Source organism: Gigantopelta aegis, chromosome 11 (assembly GCF_016097555.1).
Source record: "Gigantopelta aegis isolate Gae_Host chromosome 11, Gae_host_genome, whole genome shotgun sequence".
Classification (NCBI taxonomy): Eukaryota; Metazoa; Mollusca; class Gastropoda; order Neomphalida; family Peltospiridae; genus Gigantopelta; species Gigantopelta aegis.
In genome coordinates this window covers 19,694,813-19,717,597 of record NC_054709.1, presented here as the reverse complement: position 1 = coordinate 19,717,597, position 22,785 = coordinate 19,694,813, and the positions used below count along the sequence as shown (strand labels likewise).

Genomic DNA, 22,785 nt, shown 5'->3' with positions numbered 1-22,785 from the left:
TACTGAATACCTTATTACTGAGTACTTCATTACTGAATACCTTATTACAGAATACTTCATAAATGAATACCTTATTACTGGGTACTTCATTACTGAATACCTTATTACTGAGTACTTCATTACTGAATACCTTATTACCGAGTACTTCATTACTGAATACCTTATTACTGGGTACTTCATACTGAATACCTTATTACCGAGTACTTCATTACTGAATATCTTATTACTGGGTACTTCATTACTGAATATCTTATTACAGAATACTTCATAAATGAATACCTTATTACTGGGTACTTCATTATCGAATACCTTATTACTGAGTACTTCATAAATGAATACCTTATTACTGGGTACTTCATTATTGAATACCTTATTACTGGGTACTTCATTACTGAATACCTTATTACAGAATACTTCATAAATGAATACCTTATTACTGGGTACTTCATTACTGAATACCTCATCACTGAGTACTTCATTACTGAATACCTTGGTACTGAGTGCTGAGTAGTTCATTACCGATTAATTCATTGCGAAATATCTCATTACGTACTGCAGTACTGTGTACTAGGACATCATTACACAAAACGTCATACTCTATTACTGGATACATCATTACACAAAAAGTCATACTATATTACTGGATACAACATTACTAGGACATCATTACACAACACGTCATACTCTATTACTGGATACAACATTACTGCTTTATTACACAAAACGTCACACTCTATTACTGGATACATCATTACTGCTTTATTACACAAAACATCACACTCTATTACTGGATACATCATTACTGCTTTATTACACAAAACATCAAACTCTATTACTGGATACAACATTACTGCTTTATTACACAAAACGTCACACTCTATTACTGGATACATCATTACTGCTTTATTACACAAAACGTCACACTCTATTACTGGATACAACATTACTGCTTTATTACACAAAACGTCATACACTATTACTGGATACATCATTACTGCTTTATTACACAAAACGTCACACTCTATTACTGGATACAACATTACTGCTTTATTACACAAAACGTCATACACTATTACTGGATACATCAGTACTGCTTTATTACTCAAAACGTCACACTCTATTACTGGATACATCATTACTGTTTTATTACACAAAACGTCACACTCTATTACTGGATACATCATTACTGTTTTCCATCAGGGGAAACTTGATCACTGGGTATGTCATTGCCAGATACATGTGACATACTCAGTTGTCAGTGAGTATGTGGCTAATGGGTATGGCTTTGTGTTTACATCACATTGCATCTTTGTCGATGTTCATTGTGTTTGCCGATCGTCCATTGTATGCTTTCAGAGACTGATTATGGATCACTAGTATGTGTTCTAGACATACATAAATATTTATAAGGCTTATTTATCGTTCCACGTCGTGCATAACATCCACACAGGGCATTCCTTACATATGACTAAATACATGTATATACAAGATTTAATTATTTTTCTATCTTTTTACATGGAACATGGAACACTGTTTGTGTTATAGGTTCGATTAATTTTATATATAGCCAGTGCACCACGACTGGTATATCAAAAAACAATTTATATATATATATATATATATATATATATATATATATATATATATATATGTGTGTGTGTGTGTGTGTGTGTGTGTGTGTGTGTGTGTGTGTGTACAGAGAGAGATACACACACATATATATATGAGTGTATGTTCCCTTCTTATTCATATCCTACAGATAACATATATAAACTTTGTTTGATTTGAGCGAATGTTGTCTTGTTTGTTTGTTTGGGTTTTTTGTTGTTGTTGTTGTTGTGTTATTATTATTATTATTATTTTTTTTTTACATAATTTAACTAACGATGTGCAAGGATCACTTAACGTTTCACTTAGTACATATCAGGCACAGTAAAGATTGCTTACATGTAACTAAAGACACATGCATATTTTAATCGACACACCCTTTGCCTTCCTCGGTTGCTTGGAGCACGTTGTGAAATAATCTTTATGAATGACTCACCTTTCGCAATCTTGCAGTTTGCAGTTCAACAGAAATAATCGTCATGCGGCACGCCCACAAAGGTACGGATGACGTCTCGGTGTCTGCATCCTATCTCTCTCTCTCTCACCATCTCTCTCCTCTGGTGACTGTCCTTGCACTGGTACACACTCCGCCGGAGTCCGCCCTTGCTTATCATGCACACACTGTTGTCTGTTTGGTGATATATTTGATCGTAAATGTGCAGCACACTAGACTATTGTCTGGCACCACTGTTCGTCGATGACAGTCTTGAGGCAGTGTTTCAATAGCTGGTACTTGTTGTTCACCGTGTAGAAGTGAACGTCTACTTCCGCCCCCTCTCGTCTGATGCACTGTGTGAAGTGTGTAATTCCAACTGTCTCTGCAATATTTATAGATTGAAGTTCTTCTATCTTCAATATTATATGGTGTATAATCTAGAAGCAGAATGCTATTGCATCATTTTGCAAGAATCTTTATTGATTAAATTTCTTCTATCTTCAATATTATATGGTGTATAATCTAGAAGTAGACTGCCATTGCATCATTTTGCAGGAATCTTTATAGATTAAAGTTCTTCTATCTTCAATATTATATGGTGTATAATCCAGAAGTAGAATGTCATTGCATCATTTTGCAGTAGAGTCTATAAGAAAGACGTGTACAGTCATCACATTCTTTGGCAAACAAAGTGTAATCCAGTCTTCAAAATATATGGTGAATTGTGTAGAATGCTACTGAGTATTCACAAAGTACATATCATAAAATAGAATTATACGAGTACCTTCAATACATTCATTAGTGTAAAATATAAATTCGTATTATATCACACGTATACAGCTTTTAATTTGACATCTGTTATCTGCACATCTTTAGTGTTTAGTAGTATTGATGCGTACACCATTGATATTCTACAATATATAATGCAGAATCATATTACCTCTTCACAAAATATAGTGTGTAGTATAGTATCCTTTTCCAGACATCACATTCATTATAATGTACATTATAGATTCTTTACATGATGCAATGTATAATGTAGAATCGTTTTGCTTCTCCAAACAATACACTGAATAATATAGATTCCAATATCGTGGCAGTGAATAGTGTATAATATATAATCCTAGTGCTTCTCCGCGCAATACAATGTGTAATGCAGACCCTCAGCTCGTGGCAGTGAATAGTGTATAATATAGAATATATTTCTTCTCCGCGCAGTACAATGTATAATATAGACCCTCAACTCGTGGCAATGAATAGTGTATTTTGTAGAATCTCATTGCCTTTTCGCACAATACTTTGAATGATAACAATCCTACTCTTTTCACTTTATGTAGGGTACAATTATTCACACTTTGGTGTATAGTCTAGAAACATGTTCTTGGCACAGTATGCCATGTTATAATGTAAGACGATGTTACTTGTTCCCACAACAGTATACAGTATAGTTTTCTGCTCTAGTCAAGGCAGTGTATAATGTAAAATCATGTCATCTTCACATTCCTTGGTGTATGGTATATAATGTGATTACGTCATCACGCAATACAGTTCAAAACAGATAATTATTTCCTCTTCGCGTTCTACGATTCATAATATATAGAGTATAACAGGAAATCCTACTCCCTTCACATTATACTGTTTGTATAATCCTTCTAAATTTTGACACATTTATAATATAGCATCGTACCTTCTCTTCTCAATAAATATATTATATTGCAGAATTCTGTTGTCTCCTCACACCATGCGGTATACTGTGTTGAATCATGCTTGCCATGACACTACAGACATGATGTATCATATCTCTGATGCTGCGAATTATACTTTTGTCTTTTGCTCACTGGTTCGTGTCATATTCACATAATTCGTTTTAGTGCATAGTCATACATGATAACTGGTAATTACTGCTGTGTCCCACGTGTCTGCTGATGACGGCTGGTATTCGTAATAGAGGCTCTCCTGCCTCCTGTCGTCTGCTGTGTGTGTTTTGTATGCCGTTAATCGCTTTGGAATTTCCACATTTCCATTATAATTTCCTGTTTTCTTTCAAAGCCGGTTATGAAAGAGTTGCGTCCAACTATTCCATGATTGTGTCAAACTATAACCTGCTTATGTCCAACCATCACATGCTTATATTCAGCTATCACCTGCTTATGCCAAACTATTACTTGTTTAAATTCAGCTATCATGTGCTTATATCTCGTGCTTCTGTCAAACTATCACCTGCTCATATTCAGGTATTTCGTGCGTATATCCAGCTATCACCAACTATATCCAAATGCCACCTGCTTATATTCAGCTATCCTGTGCTTATGTTCAGCTCTCGCCTGCTTATATCCCACAAAGTCGTCGACATTGTATATCTAACAATCTAATTCCCTTCTGCTTGTACCTAACTCTGGTCTGCTGACGTTTTCCGTGTGACTATATGCTTCTTTCGTGTGCAAAAAGGTTCTACTTATACCTGACTGCAATTTGTCCATACACAACTGTCGGTTGCTTATATCCAACAGTATTTTGGTTAAATTCAACTATTTTTTTCCGCTTATATCCAAGTGTACTTTCCTTATATTCAAATATATTTTGCTTATATCCAACTGTATTTTGGTTAAATTCCAAAAAAAATCCGCTTATATCCAACTATACTTTTCTTATATGCAAATGTATTTCGCTTATATCCAACAGTATTTTGGTTAAATTCAACTATTTTGCCGCTTATATCCAAGTGTACTTTCCTTATATGCAAATCTAGTTTGCATATATCCAATGCGTTTACTCCTATATCCATCAATCGTATACGTACATTCAGCTATAACTGTCGTCTGCTACATTCAATAATCGCCGTGTTCACTTTGACTTTTACACGTCTGATCTCCCGTCCTTAGCGATGCGATCCTTTCAATTCCATGCCACATATACGATCATATCCTGACTATTTTAATTTAACGTCTGGGAATCCATAGCCGTCCAACCGTTTTCGCAAGCGGGTTTTTTTCTTCTTTTGACGTCTGCTTTTCGACCTCACTCACAACCGATGTACGACACCGCTTTCTGCTCTCTACCGTATACTCCAGCGTACTGCATCCAGTCTCGATAAAGACAAACCGATTCCTGCAATAACCGCCTGGTACAGCGAGGTGGGCGCTCCCCATCCACAGACGAGAAACTGACTGTCAAATTATTGATCGGAGGTTTTTGGCGTCTAAAAGGCCACAAAATGCGGTTATCAATGAAAATTGGCTCGATTCCACCTAATCGGGCTAATACTCAGTGTTGGTAAGTGAGCGTCAATTGTCCGTGTCAATATGTCTGAGACAACACTGTAATGTATGTGCAATATCTCCATCATGGACTGGCAAGCATATATATATATAGTTGTCTAGTTAGAATCGAGTTCTTCTGTATTGTGGGTCCTGTCCTGGACGGATGATCCGGCGGAAGTCGACACCCGCGCCCATGACAGGCGTGCGCTACAACGGCTTGCTCTAAACGTGCACTTACAGCCCTATAACCATGACCATGTATTGTGGGCATAGACCACAATTATTTACCATTACCTTATGGGCCGAAGTTATGAAGCATGTTTATCAGGGTTAGGGTTAGGGTTAGGGTTAGCTTTAGGGTCAGGGTCAGGGTCAGGGTCAGGGTCAGGGTTAGGGTTACATTCAAGAAGAACTAAATTCGTCCTAGTATGTTTCTATAGAGCATTTGTTGCTGGTCGAGGTGTGTTATGAGGGGTGATGGGACATATCCCAGTGGTACAGCGCTCTCCTGATGCGCGGTCGGTCTAAGGTCGATTCTTGCCGGTTAGTCTATGCGGCATTGGGCTTCTTCTCGTTTCAGCCAGGGCACCACAACTCGTATATCAATGTCCGTGATATGTGTTGTCCTGCCGCGTCACAACCAGTGTCCCACAACTGTCATATCTAAACCTTTGGTATATGTTATTATGTGTTGTCGTGCCGCGTCACAACCAGTGTCCCACAACTGTCATATCTAAACCTTTGGTATATGTTATTATGTGTTGTCGTGCCGCGTCACAACCAGTGTCCCACAACTGTCATATCTAAACCTTTGGTATATGTTATTATGTGTTGTCGTGCCGCGTCACAACCAGTGTCCCACAACTGTCATATCTAAACCTTTGGTATATGTTATTATGTGTTGTCCTGCCGCGTCACAACCAGTGTCCCACAACTGTCATTTCTAAACCTTTGGTATATGTTATTATGTGTTGTCGTGCTGCGTCACAACCAGTGTCCCACAACTGTCATATCTAAACCTTTGGTATATGTTATTATGTGTTGTCCTGCCGCGTCACAACCAGTGTCCCACAACTGTCATATCTAAACCTGCCGCGTCACAACCAGTGTCCCACAACTGTCATATCTAAACCTTTGGTATATGTTATTATGTCCGTGGGAAAATGCCACCCACCCCACAAAAAAAAAAAAAAAAAAAAAAAAAAAAAAAAAAAGAGAGAAGAAGATTCTTTGCTGCTAACGGAAACATATAGCAGGTTTACCCTAAAGACTGAATCTAAAGTATCAAATGTTTGACATCCGGTAACCGGTGATTACTAATTATGTGTGCTTCAGTTTTTAATTTATTTCTTTTAGGTGTCATTTGTGCCCAACATCATGTACATTTGTGCCCAACATCACGTACATTTGAAGATTTCTGACAACGTTGACTTTTGCATGGGAAAAGTAAACAAATGTCTGTCACATTCACATATATGTTCATAAAAATACGTTTAATAGGAGCAAAGAAAGCAAGATTGAACTTAACCCACTCATAAACACTACAACAATGGAATTAGTAGACAAAATTCAAACTTAAATATCATGCAGCAGAGGCAACATTGTCATTATTAGTTACAGATTGTAAAATGTTCACACAGTGAAATAATTAGCTGTATTGGTGGCTTAATTTCTTGAGGAAATGACATTTTTGATACCTCGGCAATCATTACAAATGGCGATATGTCTAATATATATATATATATATATATATATATATATATATATATATAGTAATATATTTGTTATCACTATTGGACATAAAGTGCTCAACACAATGTTAGTGGAGCAGGTACACTAAATTTTTAGTATTCACTAATAACTCATTACTCGGAGTTTCAGGCTCCCTTCATCAGATGAGTGTTTATAATTGTGACAGTTAAGGTGACGTCACGCTGTGTGTACGCGGCGGTGCGCTCCTGACGTCATGGCACGTCAGTCGTGAGACTCTCGGCTTGTTGCTGTGGCGGCATTTTGATATGAGTTCTGTCCTTTTGTTGAGTAGCTTGTCTCCTTTTTCAAATAGTATTGAGAGCTTCTCCTCGATGCACAGGTTGCATTGTCCCGAGCTGCGTTTCCGTGTGTCCGATTTCCTGACGATTTCCCAATTGATGTGATAGGCGGGTTTTTTTCGTTTGAGTTCCCAGATGTATTTTGACAGTTCTGTCTCTTTTTCATAGCGTTCATATTTGAAAGATTTAGTGTGGTTGTTAAACCTCTCCTTGAATGTACCTCCAGCAAGACCTATGTATGATCTGACAGTCTTACCAGATGCCACGTTTGCCCGGTATACGAGGGAGCTAGTTTGGCAGTTGCCGTTCATGGGGCATTCGTTCTTCTGTCTGCAGTTACAAGGCTTTTTTTTGTGCGGGATCGGTTGAGCTCTGGGTGATTTTCGTGTTGTGGCTTTTGATTATTGCTCCGAAGTTTTTCATGCAGCTGTAGCTGATTTTCAGGTTGTTTCTGTTGAAACTGACCTTGAAACTGACTCCCACAAACCCTACAGGAAACCCAACAACGAACCCGTTTACATCAACGTCAGCTCAAACCACCCACCCGCAATCACGAAGCAAATACCAAAATCAATCGGCAAACGAATTTCCCTTCTGTCTTCCCATGAAGACTACTTCGCGGAAGCTGCACTAGGGTACAACAAAGCGCTGAGGGCAAGTGGCTACACAGTAAACATCCAATACGACCCGCCTAAACATAGAGAACAACCAGACACAAAGAAAAGGAAAAGACCCAGAAAAATCACATGGTTCAACCCCCCATTCAGCAAGAATGTGAAGACAAACGTCGGTAGCGTGTTCATCAAATTGATATCCAAGCATTTCCCAAGTAATCACAAGTACCACACATTGTTCAACAGAAACAACCTGAAAATCAGCTACAGCTGCATGAAAAACTTCGGAGCAATAATCAAAAGCCACAACACGAAAATCACCCAGAGCTCAACCGATCCCGCACAAAAAAAGCCTTGTAACTGCAGACAGAAGAACGAATGCCCCATGAACGGCAACTGCCAAACTAGCTCCCTCGTATACCGGGCAAACGTGGCATCTGGTAAGACTGTCAGATCATACATAGGTCTTGCTGGAGGTACATTCAAGGAGAGGTTTAACAACCACACTAAATCTTTCAAATATGAACGCTATGAAAAAGAGACAGAACTGTCAAAATACATCTGGGAACTCAAACGAAAAAAAAACCGCCTATCACATCAATTGGGAAATCGTCAGGAATCGGACACACGGAAACGCAGCTCGGGACAATGCAACCTGTGCATCGAGGAGAAGCTCTCAATACTATTTGAAAAAGGAGACAAGCTACTCACAAAAGGACAGAACTCATATCAAAATGCCGCCACAGCAACAAGCCGAGAGTCTCACGACTGACGTGCCATGACGTCAGGAGCGCACCGCCGCGTACACACAGCGTGACGTCACCTTAACTGTCACAATTATAAACACTCATCTGATGAAGGGAGCCTGAAACTCCGAGTAATGAGTTATTAGTGAATACTAAAAATTTAGTATATATATATATATATATATATATATATATATATATATATATATATATATATACTGAACAAAATAAGAAACTTCCGCTAACTTTGCTTGAACATAACTTGATGATGATGAAAACAAACCGGGGGAATAATTGTTATATATGCGTTTAAAGAGTGTTCCATGATGCATCGTTTGGTGCAAAAATCATGGCCATAGGTTAAAAGAAACTGGGAGAAATTTTGACCAAGTGTGGTAGGGGTTAAAAAAAAAACCCCACTTAATAACGGGTATGACCACCTCTTGAATTGACCACTGCAGTGCATCGCAGGCGCATAGAATTGACTAAAGTATTGATTTCTGCCTGTGGAATATTGCTCCATTCCTGAATGAGCGCTTGACGAAGTTCGTTGACGTTAGGGGGTGGGTTGGGACGACGCCTCAATCGTCTGTCCAGACTATCCCAGACATGCTCGATGGGGTTGAGATCAGGACTTTTAGCGGGCCAGTCATCAATGAAATCAATGTTATTTGTCCTAAGAAAATTTACAGTGTCTCTAGCTGTATGATAGGTGGCATTATCATGCTGAAAAATCGAGATGTTGACGTTGTTATGGAACAGAGGAATGACGTGATGAGCGAGAATGGCATCGCGGTAACGTTGAGCATTTAAATTGCCATCAATGACGACTAGTGGTGAACGATAACCATGGGCAATGGCTGCCCAGACCATGACACAACCCCCACCCCCCGAAACGATCTCGTTCAAGAACACAACAGTCAGCATAGCGTTCATTTCTCTTACGGTAGACGCGCACCCTGCCATCACCACGTTGTAAAGAAAATCTGGATTCATCCAAAAAAAGAACGGTATTCCAGCGTCGCCGTATCCAGCGAGTGTGTACACGTGCCCAATTAAGACGATTTAGACGATGACGTTGCGTTAAAACGCATCCGACGTAAGGACGTCGTGCATGTAAACCGTTCTCCCGCAGACGATTACGAACAGTTTGCCCACTGATTCGGTTATTATGAAGCCCAGGTGTGTTAGTAGCAGTAGCAGTGGCAGTTTGGAATCGATTGCGCAAATGCGTGTTCATGATATAGCGGTCTTGACCACGCGTTGTAAGACGCGGACGTCCACGACGTGGCAAGTCGTTAGTGCTTCCTGTCGTTCGAAATCTTTCGCGAAGATTTCGTATCGCTCGACTAGAACTCCCAACATGCCTTGCAACGTCTTCTGTCGACATGCCAGCATCAAGCATGCCAATCGCCCGTTCGCGTAAATTATTGGGTATTCTTGGCATACTAAAAATGCTACAATGTAAACAACTTTATTTTTTTTACAAATTTTGAAGCGTTTTCGTTCACTTGACAACAATGTCAGTAAGACAAGTAAAACAAATTGACCGAATACTACACGGGACATGTCGAACCTTGCGTGCACGTGCAAATTGAATTTCACGTTGTCGACGATTAACAGTGCGAAAATAATCAATAAAATTCATGAATCCTGATAATACAGCTCACGGCTAATACTACCTATATAATTTCATTACACAATGAATTCTTTAACACAACAAATACTATATGTACAAATCGGAAGTTTCTTTTTTTTGTTCAGTATGTAAATATATATATATATATATACACACACACACACACACACACACACACACACACACACACACACACATTATATATATATATATATATATATACACACACACAAACACATTATATATATATATATATGTAAAACAGGTGTAAAATCTCTGGTGAGCGGTTGTCGACGGCCTATGACCCAGGAGGAACAATGGGCATAAGTAAGTAAGTAAGTCAATAAGTAAGTAAGTACATAAGTAAGTAAGTGAGTAAGTAAGTAAATAAGCAAGTGAGTAAGTGAATGAGTAATTGAGTAAGTAAGTCAATAAGTAAGTAGGTGAGTGAGTGAGTAATTGAGTAAGTAAGTCAATAAGTAAGTAGGTGAGTGAGTGAGTAATTGAGTAAGTAAGTCAATAAGTAAGTAGGTGAGTGAGTGAGTAAGTGAGTAAGTAAGTAAATAAGGAAGGAAGGAAATAAATAAGTAAGTGAGTGAAATATCTATCATGATATAATAAGATGGCTTAATTGTCTTGCAAATGACATTCTTCAAAACTAAGCAATAATTCCGGAATGGTAATAATTCTTTATGTCTAATACATGTTTATAAACAAACGTTATAAAATGGTGCCCCCCCCCCCCCCCCCCTAACTGTTTTCATAATCTGTAAACGACAAAACATGTCCAAATTGAAGAAACATTACTTTCTACAGTGGTACTCGATATTCAACCCTTCCCACCCCCACAGACAGGATACCACCTACCATTACCTTCTGATAAATAAAATCGTTAAACCAAATGCCATCTCCTTAAAACGAAGTCCTCAATTACTCTGCAAACATACTAGAGAGACAAATAGGCCACTTTGCTGCAAGTACTACAGACTGACAATGACAGCACCACAATCGCACACGCACGCGTTCGATCGATGTACCATGCCATGTTCCGTGGGACTCCGTGTGAATGCCTCCCATTAAACATTAAACGAGCTAGCGAGTGGAAACGAACAATAAAAAGCGACGGAAGATCTCGCGTTATAAATAATTAATGTTGACCACTCGTTCGGAGAGGAGCCGGCGGTGCATGTTTACTATAAAGGACAATTTTCTGTGTGTTTGGTGTTTGGCGCGGGGGTGGAAAGTGGTAAGCGGCTGCGTCAAAAAAGGCAGTTCTGTGGTTATTAACCATTTCAACACTACATTTATGCATTATCCATTTTGCTGAGGTTGTCTGGTCAAAATTGGCCTACAGGGTTTAAAGGGTTAACATCAGTGGGTTTTTTGTTGTTGTGATGTTTTGTGTGGGTTTTTTTCGGAGGGGGGGGGGGGGGAGAGACATTTGTGCTGCAGCTGGAATGCCATTAAAGAATTTTTGTTTTGTTTAACGACACCACTAGAGCACATTGATTAATTAATCAGCGGTTACTGGATGTCACACGTTTGGTAATTCTGACTCGTAGTCAACAGAGAAAACCTGCTACATTTTCCTAATGCAGAAAGGGATCTTTTATATGCATTTTCCCACAGACAGGAAGCAGGAAGCACATACCACGGCCTTTGACCAGTTGTGGTGCACTGGTTGGAAAGTTTGTTTTGTTTAACAAACACCACTAGAGCACATTGATTTATTAATCATCGGCTGTTGGATGTCACACGTTTGGTAATTTCGACATACACGTATTGTCTTTGAGAGAAAACTTGCTACATATTTTCATTAGTAGCAAGGGGTCTTTTGTATGCATCATCCCACATACAGGATAGCACATACCAGAGCCTTTGATATAAAAGTCGTGGTGCACTTGCTGGAACGAAAAATAACAGGCGAGCGCTATACCACTGGACTACATCCCGACCCTTTAAATTTCTTTAATGTATTATCCATTTTGTTCATGTTGTCATATATCCATCTTATAGGGCGGGGATCTGTCGCAGGTGCCTGCATAGTAGACTCGTTAAACATGTGGTATTGTCGACATATATGTATTTTTCCATTAGTAGCAAAGGGTCTTTTGTATGCACCATCCCACAGACAGGAATGCACATACCACCGTCTTTGATATACAAGTCGATATACCAGTCGTGGTACACTGGCTGGAACGAGAAATAGCCAAATGGGCCCACCGACGGGGATCGATCTAAGACAGACAGCGCAACAGGCGAGCGCTATACTACTGGACTCATCCCGACCCTTTAAATTTCTTTAATGTATTATCCATTTTGTTGATGTTGTCATATATCCATCTCATAGGGCCGGGATCTGGTCTGGTCACAATTGGTCTACAGGATTGAAAGGGTTAACATTGCGGGTTTTTCTGCTGCAGTTGGAATACCATTCAAGATTCGTGTATTCATATTATTGGGCCAGAACCTAGCTCAGTGGAAAGAGTGCTCGCCTGAAGTGCCTGCATCGTAGGATCGAATCACTTCAGTGGACCCATTCTGACTGGGTTTTTTTCTTCCAATCAGTGCACCACGACTGGTATATCAAAAGATGTGGTATGTGTTTTCCTGTAAATTGGAAAGTACGTATAATAGATTCCTTATTACTAATGAAAAAAAGTAGCGGGTTTCTTCCATAGCCGATAACTAATAAATCAGTGTGCTCTGGTGCTATCGTTAATGTAAAAGTTAAAGTTTGTTTTATTTATCGACATCACAAGAGTACATTGATTTATTAATCATTGGCTACTGGGTGTTCTAGAGAGGAAACCCGCTTACATTTGTCCATTAGTTGCAAGGGATTCTTTTGTATGCACTATCCCACAGACATAATAGCACATACCACAGCCTTTGATCGATCATAGACCGACCGCGACTCAGGAGAGCGCTTTACTACTGGGCTACGTCCCGCCCCTAACATGGCGTAATTCTTACAGACAGTCTTTTGAGAAAACCCGCTACCTTTTTAGTTATGTATTTTATCCTGGTCATGGTCAAAGGGTTTCAGGTGCACATTCAGAGCAAGCTGTTGTAGCGAACACAGCCTTTAATACTATACAATTTGTGGCACACTCGGGAGGGGAGGGACAAAAATAAAAGGAAAACAATCATTTGATGGGGTTCGATCCAACGTCCCGAGAACCAGCGGCGAAGATTCTATCGACTGAGGTAAGTACTGTAACAGAACAGCATTGTGTACCCATAACATTTGGTATATATACTGAAGATTGGATTGGATTGGAGAACATATTCACGTGTCTATGTCCAATTAAGATTCAAGCATGTCGCTCCTGGGTACAACCTCTGTCTTCACTAGTGACTGAGTTCGGGACAGAAGAGCTGGCTTGGAGGTAAATTTGAAAATGGGCAGAATTTTGAATATAGCCATTAGTGAAAAAGTTAAAAGGCCGGTGCATTTTAGAAGGACAGTCCAGAAATAAACAAAAGAGGATCGGACTATTTAATAATATTTAAAAAGAAAGGAATCTCGACATAAAATTTTGAACGAAGGTCTAAAAGTTAAACGTCCTATCTATATGTCCACGTGAGTGGCCTCGTTGAGGCCGTTAGGGTGCACAGCTTGTAGGGACGAGATGGTTTGTATACCATCAAGAAAACCCATATATGCTGAAGAACAGCTAGTAGCCGGAACAATTCTGCCATCTTAAAACATTGCCAACTCAGCTAGAGCTAAGTATCAATAGATTTATCTTTTTCCGCCCACTCCTTGCTTGTTGATTCAATTGTGAATTCCTGTGACAGGAATTGTCTCCAACACTTGAAGGCGGTGCCAGATAATTGTGTTGTTAAATGACCGGAAGCAGATTGGATAAAGAAACAAATTGCTGGCATATGTTCAATGCCAATTTAGACTCAGCAGCGCTAAAGGTTACATATCACTAAATCAAATTCCATAGAATACAGTAGTAACATACATAGCTAGCGGTATTTTATGTATGCTTTGCATCAATAATAAAAGCAAATTGCCATCTCAAGAAACGACAAGTTCACGTTGCTCTTTTAGAGCAGTATTTTAAGCGTCATTGACTATCATAGTTTCGCATTACACTCGGGTACTTGTTCAAATCAAAATAAGAAACATGTTTTTTACTATGTTAATTTGACATTGCGAGATGTTACTTGACCTGCGTTCAGCCAGACCGAGCAGAAAAGCGTCCGCTAGACTGATTTATGCGCTTCAAGGTAAACCAAATGGCCAGACCGGGAACCAATCAAATATTTCGCGAAGTTTGCTGGCTGAACTTGATGTCGATGTGGTGCTTCATGAACGCCGTCTATATTTCATTTTATTGCTTTATTGACTTATTTGTTTGCTTGTTTGCTTGGTTTATTTATTTATTTATTTATTTATTTATTTTTATTTAGTTAGTTGTTTAGTTATTTATTTAGTTAGTTGTTTAGTTATTCAGTTACATAGTTAGCTAGTGACTTACTTACTTATGTCATGTATGTATTTATTTGATTGTTTGTTTGTTTGTTTATTTAGTTAAATAGTTAGTTATTTACTTACTTACTTACATACTTAATTATTTATTACATGTTATATGTTTACGACTGTAGGAGCAGTTACAATTTTTTCTTCATATTTCTTCCCATATTCCAATGTAATATTTTAACAATGAAATAAATTATTAAAAAAAACGAAAAAAATCGTATAGTGTGATATGGTGTGAGGTGGTGTGGTGATGCATGGTGTCGTGTGAACTTGCCTCGCATGCCATGATAGGTATGGTATGGCATGACATGGCATTCCACGTAGCATACCATAGCATAGAATAGCATAACACAGCATAACACAACACAGCACAGCACAGCACAGCACAGCACGAACTTGACGCTGTGGTGGCAATACTCACAACGGGTGTCACCAGTAGGGCAGGATATGATAACCTTTCTCGAACACCTGACATCATCATTGTTTAGACAGTGATTCCCGATTTTTGATTTAGTAAACTAGTCTGGGAGTGGCAGTCTTTTTCTGACGGTGCGAGACGGATGGATTATCCAATAAAGATATCCTCGGGGATCGCTGTACTACTATAGACGATACACTAGATAGCGATTCATGGAATCATTGACTAGTTTGTCAAATTCCCATTCAACTCTACATTGTACAGAGATACGGTCTTGATTGTGGATATCGGTCTTGTCGATCAGATTCGTTAGTATAAAATAAAACAAAATTTAATTAGATTATAAAACGAAACGAAATAAATAAATAAAGGAGGAAGTGTGTGAAGATGGGGATGGACAGGCTGTCACAAAATCCTATGACGGGCAATTTGAGTTTGTCGAAAGTAAATGAGCAAATCTCCCCAAATGAGCGAAATCGGTAGGGAGGTTCGGTGGCATATTCCCGAAAAAGGTTTGAAATAAATATGTTCTGGTACGTGTCTTAAAGGGGCATACCCTAGTTTTTAAACACGGACACATATTTTTGACTATTATAACCATTTTTGATAACTTAAATCATACTTTACTTAGATTTTATTGTTTATATTATCAGTTTCCGTACATTCGAAGTGTTTTTGGTCATCCTGGTGTTTTTAATATCACAAAATGCATTTCTCATATTTTTAAAAACGCACGTGCGTCTGAGAAGTAACAGTTATGGAGTCGAGTTTTAGTCTATTTTTAGAGATTATTTCACCATTTCAAAGTCACATACTCTTGTTTCACTCTATTGTAACTTTATCCAAATGTGTTGCAGGTTTGTAGATTAACTAAACTCAGTGTTAATTTTCACGGGTTAAAACTAGGTTATGTCCCTTTAATGTTAATTTAATGTTGTTTATTGTGGGTGATGAATTTAGGAGAACATACCAGTATTTAAAAGGGCACTTAAAACTGGTGAGGGGGCACCCCGCCCCATAACCGTTAATGTAAAATCACATTTATTTCTCTTTCCTTTCCCTTTTTTATGCCACCGTGACTGGTATGCGACCTTGACTTTTCTTACCATATCTCAAGCTGTGTATATTCCGGCTTTCAGTAGGTAAAAAAAACCTGTTTTACATGTAGGTCAGTCCTAACTGGCCTGTTATCTAGTTCCTGATTGGTCAAGACGACTTCATGTCAAGCAACCAAGACACTCGTCTGTGTCTTACTAGGTACAACCAGGAAGTGAATGAATGACTTACTACGTCGAGAGATCACTGACATAAATACAACTTTTGTTATTTGCTTCAGAGAAGATAAAATTAGATTTTAATCACCATTGTTTTGGAAAAAATTAAAACCATATGGAACTATGTGAAAATGTCGACATTTCACGGATCAATTCGAGTGATAATATCAGGTTAGTGTTGTCTGTGGGTTTTTTTGTTTTTGTTTTTGTTGTTGTTGTTTTTGTTGTTTTGTTTGTTTGTTTGTTTGTTTTTGTGGGAGTTTTTTTCTGACATACAGAGTAACGTCTTCACATGCTTATCATTTACATGTCTGCTAGTATTTACCCGGGACAATATTTTGAGATATTTAGTAACCGAAGCTTCATGTGATTTTTACCCAAATAACCATATAACACAGATAACCATTATTTGGTTACACCAAGTATGTTTGCATAGCGAATAAATTTATGAAAATCCAGAAGTTTGTAACTTTTACTTTTATAATGTAAAGGTTCACAATGTAAGTAACTGGTAAGATGTCTGTGTGAATTTAAAGTTACTTAACTGTCACGCGAACAAAACGAGGGTTCGCGTGTAATATTGTGCCCTGTATTTAAAGGGTGTGGCGGAGTCATTGGAGTGTTATCTAGTTTAAAAGTGTACGTTTTGTATCAAGCTTATCCTAAAAGTCGCAATGGCTCCATATGTATTATCTTTTTCTTGACTCAGTGCCCACTTCGTTCCACTGGCATAGTCAGGATTATATATTGGGGTGTCACCTACATTGGGGTGCGGTGGGGTGGGGGTGGGTGGTAGTGGTGGCAACCACATTGTCCATGAGTCATTTTATATGGCAACATGAAAATATATAACGTGGTGAGAGGTAAAATGGGTGTGATTGGGAGGTTGCTCCCACCCCCACCACCACCCCCACCCTACCCCGGCTCCAGGGCCCTCTTACGGTTGGTTTAGGTCAGATTCGGCGCTGACCACAATCAGTAACACAGGCTTGAGTTTATTGGTGATTTAATTTGCTTAAAATGTCTCTTTTTCCCAGCTTAGCTAAATATCGCAATTACACACTCCCCCCCCCCCCCCCCCCCCCCCCTCCCCTCCATTATTTTCAATTAGATACACCACCGTCCACGGGCATTCAGGATATGTTCGAGACGAAAGCAGTCGGAGAAATAACTAAGCAGTATCTTATCTGCCATAGCCAGTAACCAGACTGTTCGCTACGTGTATTTATTTAAGTGACTCCCCACCACTGTTCCGTTCCACTGCATACACAATGTTAACTTTCTCTTTGTTGTAATGCTAACAAGTTTGTGAAGCCTAACGCAATAAACAGCTACAGGTTTGAGCTGTTTTGAGGGTTTTTTTTTATTAATAGCATGTAAATATTCAGACCAGGTCGAACGCGTTGTGTTGAATAATGCGCCGAATTTACAAAGCCTGTTTATGTCATACTCGTGTGTAATTATATAATTTACAATGTCTGAACACCTGCGTTTAAGAAAAACTGGCTTTGTAAATTCACCCCTATATGTTTGTGTTACATTATACCTAATGTATATGCTATGCTCTGTTTATTATACAGCATAGCATATACAACATAGGGGCGGGATGTAGCCCAGTGCTAAAACGCCCGCTTGATGCGCGGGCAGGCTTTTTCTCGTTCCAGCCACTGCACCACGACTGGTATATCAAAGGCCGTCGTATGTGCCATCCTGTCTGTGGGATGGTGCATATAAAAGATCCCTTGCTACTCAAGGAAAAAAATGTAGCTGATTTCCTCCAATAATCAAATTTGACATCCAATAGCCGATGATTAAACAAAATAAATGTGTTCTAGTGATGTCTGTAGTATATTTCATTTATTTCCAAAACACTTTCACCCTTCTTCTTATGTCAAACAAAACTGAAATTATTTACAAAAAACGTTTATATTATGTTGGGGCGGACTATAGTTGGGTTATGGTTTTGTCCCAACTTTACTGGCTCGTGTCTTTCACACACACACACACACACACACACACACACACACACACACACACACACACACACACACACACACACAGACAGACACACACACACACACAGACACACACACGCACACACACACACACACACACAGACCTACACACACACACACAGAGTGACACACACACACACACAGACACACACACACATACAGACAAACACACACGCACACAGACACACACACAGACACACACAGACAGACACACACAGACAGAGGCAGACATACACACACACAGACACACACACATACACACACAGACACACACACACATACACACACACAGACACACATATACACACAGAGACACACACACACACACAGACACCCACACACACACACAGACAGACACAACCACAGACACACACACACACACACACACAGACAGACACACACACAGACAGAGACAGACAGACACACACACACAAACACACACATACACACACAGACACACACACACACACACACACACACACACACAGACACACACACACACACACAGACACACACACACACACACACACACACACATCTGTCTCGCTAATCGTTTGACCACACTTGCACTTGTCGCCCATCTAATCCTACACACAACAGGAAACGCTCTGGTCGGAGTATTCAGCCTTGCGGTCATCCACTACATACCAGCTGGCTTCTGGGCTATTTGTAGCAACATATCAACAAGGGCGAAAGGACCATTTTTAAAAATCAAAATCCGCTTTCCTACATTTATTATAATACGGACACTTTATAATTTGGTATTTTGTAGGTAATTCGTTTTTAAGATGTTCAATACTTTGAAAGAATTAACAACAATTTAAAAATCCAATTCTACATCCGTTTTAATATTTTTTGTTCACCGAATAATACTAATTCTGCATGTAATTTGAGATTCTCAACGTGAACACAGTTTGTTTAATTCATTTTGAAACTTGCGACCAAACATGTTCTCACAATATTGCAATCCCAAAATAGATATTTCAATTGTTGGTCTAATTGTATTAGTGTTATACATAAAGCTATTGGCAGTGAGAATGCTACATGGTCACTGACGATGTCAGAAACTACGTCCGGGGTTGGTGTGCCTGAACCTTGATTGGATATGGGCACGTGAAAATGGTACCCGCACCCGCATGCATGTATGAGTCTAAATCGAAACCTTTTGCTCGGTGTATACAATACAACACATTTACAAAGTATTTTTAAGCGTGGGTGGAAAAAAAAGTTTAAAAAGTTAAATTTGTTTTGTTTAACGACACCACTAAAGCACACGTATTTATTAATCATCGGCTGTTTGGTAATTTTTGTCACGAAGTCTGATAGATAATCCGCTACGTTTTTCTATTAGTAGCAAGGTGTCTTTCATATACCATTCCAATGTCAAAATGCACATACCACGGTCTTTGATTTATAAGTCGTGGGGCACTAGTTGGAATCTTGCTGCTGTTATTAATAATTAATTTGACTGGATGCTTCCATTTGTTATAGGAGTGTGGTATTTATAGCTATACTGATGGACAAGAAATAAAAGGAACACATGGTGTTTGAGACAAAATGTTTTTCATTAAATGGAGTAATAAAATACAGAGCCCTGTTTTACGAAGCGATTTTATCGCTGAGATCACATTTAGTGCATAGCTACCTCAAGGTGATCTTATCGCTAAGATCACATTTAGTGCATAGCTATCTTAAGGTGATCTTAGCGCTAAGATCACATTTAGTGCATAGCTACCTTAAGGTGATCTTAGCGCTAAGATCACATTTAGTGCATAGCTACCTTAAGGTGATCTTAGCGCTAAAAACGTTTCGTAAAACGGGGTCCTGATATATAATATGGAACTGGATGTCACTAATGTGGCACTGAATGTCAGTAACACTAAAACAAAAGAAGGTTTGTTAACGACACTACTAGACAACATTGATTATTAATCATCGGCTATTGGATGCCAAACGTTTGGTAATTTTTACAGTCTTAGAGAGGAAACCCGCTACATTTATCCATTAGTAGCAATGTATCTTTTTATGCATCATCCCACAGACGTGATAGAACATACCACGGTCTTTCATATACCAGTCGTGGTGCTACTGGCTGGAACGAGACATAGCCCAATGGGCCCAGACCAGACCAACCACGCATCAGGCGAGCGCTTAACCACTGGGCTACGTCCCGCTCCTGTCAGTAACACTGTGGATGATATTTCTAGTAGTAGCCAATATTTAGTGTTACTATATATTATATGGTGTTTCCTTGTTTCTTTTCATCACTATATTCTAGATATCTTTAATTTGTTTCAGAAATTAACCAGTTTTTTAATGATACACTTCGGCACGAGAAGCTATCGCCTAAAGCCATACAGAAGAAGGAAAGCATCCAGAAATTGATTAACGAACTCCAGAGTTCTTACCCACAAATCGCGCCTAATGACCAGAGCGACAGAGTCTTCTTACACGGTCAGTTTTGTTATGTTCTAGGCGCGTGTACAAGGGGGTTCTGGGGTCGAAACCTTCCCGTGCTAAAGCAATTTTGTTGTTCAATATATTTTCATGATTCTAACCCCTTCCCGTAAACGCCCTTCGCAACTATCTCCGTCCGTGGGCTCATTAGGCTATTTCTCGTTCCAGTCAGTGCATCACGACTAGTATATCAAAGGCCGTGGTATGTCCTATCCCTGTCTGTGGGATGGTGTGTATAACAGATCCCTTGCTACTGATGGAAAAGTGTAGCGTGTTTCCTCTCTGAGACTATATGTCAAAATTACCAAATGTTTTACATTTGATGGCCGAAGATTAATAAAACAATGTGCTCTAGTGGTGTCGTGAAACAAACAAACGTTTTCGTGGCTTATTCGTAGTTAATACGTCCAAACTACGCAAGCAGATTCGCGTTGATTTGCACAGATGATGATGATGATGATGATGCTGATGCTGATAATGGCGGTGTTTTCAAATATTTGATTACAAACACTGATCAGTTATAATTGCAGGATTTCTGTGACCGAGACCGTCAACCTACGTCATAGCGGATAGCCTAAAGCGCGGACTATAATTATGTTCGCTACGATGTAAACTTTTGGTGTATATTATGCTAGTTTCAGACTACCAACTGCCAGCACAAAGTTGGCCAACTTTCTGCTGTCACGACTTCTACGACTGTCCAGTTTCTAGTCTGAGCGCTCTTACAACTCGATTCTCATCGAATAACCCATTAGTTGTTATTCTGAGCAAAAGTCAGAAGTTGGGGTAAATTACAACATAACCGTGTAGTTGGCGATCTTTTCGCGGGCATTTGGAAGGCCTATAGTCTGAAATTAACATTAGCCAATTTCATTCATTAATAAAGAAAATTAATTCCGCATCAAATTCACAGTGCATTTACCTTTACATATGTGTTAAAATCGTTCCAAGGAATACCCTTGTATTATTTCCAATATTTTGGAATATTTTAGGAATGTGGTGTAGGGCACACACGAACGTACAACTGGTGAAATAAATCGAAGTGTTTACACATAACGAGACATTTAATGACGACGTTTTAACACACACCCGTCTTTGGTGCACGAGTTATTTTGTTGAGTAAAACGACACTAGTAAATATTCAACAACACGGATGTATCCTATTGTAAACCTATTCATCCGCGCATTAGACCAACCCATGTGACGTAGTTTAACGAGCTTGCTAATATTGAGACAAATGGGTAGGTTACCATGTAATGTTCACAGTCAACGATACTGTTTGGCTTCACTGGGTGAACTTCCTGGATGGTGTGTCGATTCATGGTCCGTGGGCGTCTTCTTTACGTCATATCTCCGTCGTACAGGAATGGGATGTTGTGCTACATTATCTTCCTTGCGTTACTACCAAACAGCTATTTTATGGTGTCAAACGAATTACTAGACATTTTTTGACATGGATCATAGCTAGTATTGTATTGTAAGTAGACAGTTTGTTTGTTTTGTTTAACGACACCTCTGGAGCACATTGATTTATTAATCATCGGCTGTTGGATGTCAAACATTTGGTAATTTTTTTCATGTAATCTTAGAGAGGAAATCCGCTACCTTTTTTCCATTAGTAGTAAGGGATCTTTTATATGCACCAGCGCACAGATAGGATAGAAAATACCACGATCTTTGATATACCAGTCGTGGTGCACTGTATGGAACGAGAAATAGCCCAACGGGCTCATCGATGGGGATCGACCCTAGACCGACCGCGCATCAAT

The 22,785-nt window shown here is 39.1% G+C and overlaps 2 protein-coding genes across 3 annotated transcripts in view; one reads left to right on the top strand and one right to left on the bottom strand.

Annotated features, from left to right (window-relative positions):
- The window catches only part of LOC121385691 (tripartite motif-containing protein 2-like), a 41,895-nt gene extending 36,835 nt beyond the window's left edge, over window positions 1-5,060 (bottom strand). Inside the window, exon 1 of the mRNA XM_041516463.1 lies at window positions 2,045-5,060. The gene's annotated coding sequence lies outside the window, so the exon portion shown is untranslated. The remainder of the gene's footprint in view (window positions 1-2,044) is intronic.
- Window positions 5,061-16,540: 11,480 nt separating this feature from the next.
- LOC121385272 (SH3 domain-binding protein 2-like) overlaps window positions 16,541-22,785 on the top strand; it is a 22,662-nt gene continuing 16,417 nt past the window's right edge. For both annotated transcript variants that reach the window (XM_041515878.1, XM_041515879.1), the window contains exons 1-2: window positions 16,541-16,715; window positions 20,858-21,013. In XM_041515878.1, coding sequence (XP_041371812.1) covers window positions 16,676-16,715; window positions 20,858-21,013 — 196 coding nt within the window. In that variant the 5' untranslated portion in view covers window positions 16,541-16,675. The remainder of the gene's footprint in view (window positions 16,716-20,857; window positions 21,014-22,785) is intronic.